The following is a 977-nucleotide window of genomic DNA, read 5'->3' on the forward strand; positions in this document are numbered from 1 at the left end:
GTAACATGGTGTCAAATAACTAGAATAATGGATTATTCTTGGTTTCTTTTAAGAAATGTATGTAATAACTCACATTATGATTATAATAAGAGTAACTAATAAGTAATGGTTATTATAAAATTATAAATGAATGCTAAATCAGAGAAACTAAAAGGTTATAAATGTGATTTTGACATTGAACTTGAAATGGTGTAAAATGTGTAACTGTAATTAAAGGTCACTGATGATGTGTTGGAGGTAGATGGTAGGTGAAAGGTCAGGGAAAAAGAGGAACTGATAGGAGAGCAGAGGTGACCAAGGCCTTATTGTTGAACTGTAACTTTCCTAAGAAAAGGTTAGACGCAAGAGGACTGTTGAGCAACCTTGGGTTATTAGAACAGACATCATGTCTCCAAAACGGTGATGGATATGAGATCATCGGTCCAAGTAGTCGGCCAATGAGACAGGCATAGCAACAAAGCTAGCCAATGCAAATGCACCATAAGGGTGGATAAACTCTTTATAAGGTGAGTGCAAAAGAGGAATTTTTGGGTTGGATCCTTCAGGCAGCTTCGAGCCAAGATTGAGATGGACAAAGAACTCTGCAGCTGAAGAAGAGCCGGAGCCACAGAGCCGAAGACTGTTCTGCACATGGGGACCAACCCGTTAGCCCCGCAACATGTGGCTTCAAATTGCATTTCTCTCACCAGTTGGGTTCGAAACCCCAAAGACCAAGGCAAAGATAAAGATAAAGATGAAGATGAAGACAAAGGCAAAGATGAAGAACTGGTGTGTTCCTTCCATGAGACCAGCTCGTCTGCATCTCAATGGACCAGAAAGATCATGAGACAAGGAGAAAGGAGCTACAAGACAAGAAGTTGAGGACCGCTACGCGCATGAGGAAGTCACCCTGAGGCCCGAGACCTGCCGCTCTAAGTCAGTACTCTTTCTGTACGGGGAGCCTCCTGCTGCTGCAACACCTTTTTCATCATCAGGCC

At 42.5% G+C, this 977-nt stretch overlaps 1 protein-coding gene across 1 annotated transcript in view; it reads right to left on the reverse strand.

The window, feature by feature from the left end:
- The window catches only part of popdc3 (popeye domain cAMP effector 3), a 16,088-nt gene extending 15,555 nt beyond the window's left edge, over nucleotides 1-533 (reverse strand). The window contains exon 1 of the mRNA XM_016664655.1: nucleotides 379-533. Within this exon, the coding sequence (XP_016520141.1) occupies nucleotides 379-387 (9 nt within the window). The 5' untranslated portion in view covers nucleotides 388-533. The remainder of the gene's footprint in view (nucleotides 1-378) is intronic.
- Nucleotides 534-977: the final 444 nt, after the last annotated feature.

Source organism: Poecilia formosa, unplaced genomic scaffold (assembly GCF_000485575.1).
Source record: "Poecilia formosa unplaced genomic scaffold, Poecilia_formosa-5.1.2 Scaffold503, whole genome shotgun sequence".
Taxonomy (NCBI): Eukaryota; Metazoa; Chordata; class Actinopteri; order Cyprinodontiformes; family Poeciliidae; genus Poecilia; species Poecilia formosa.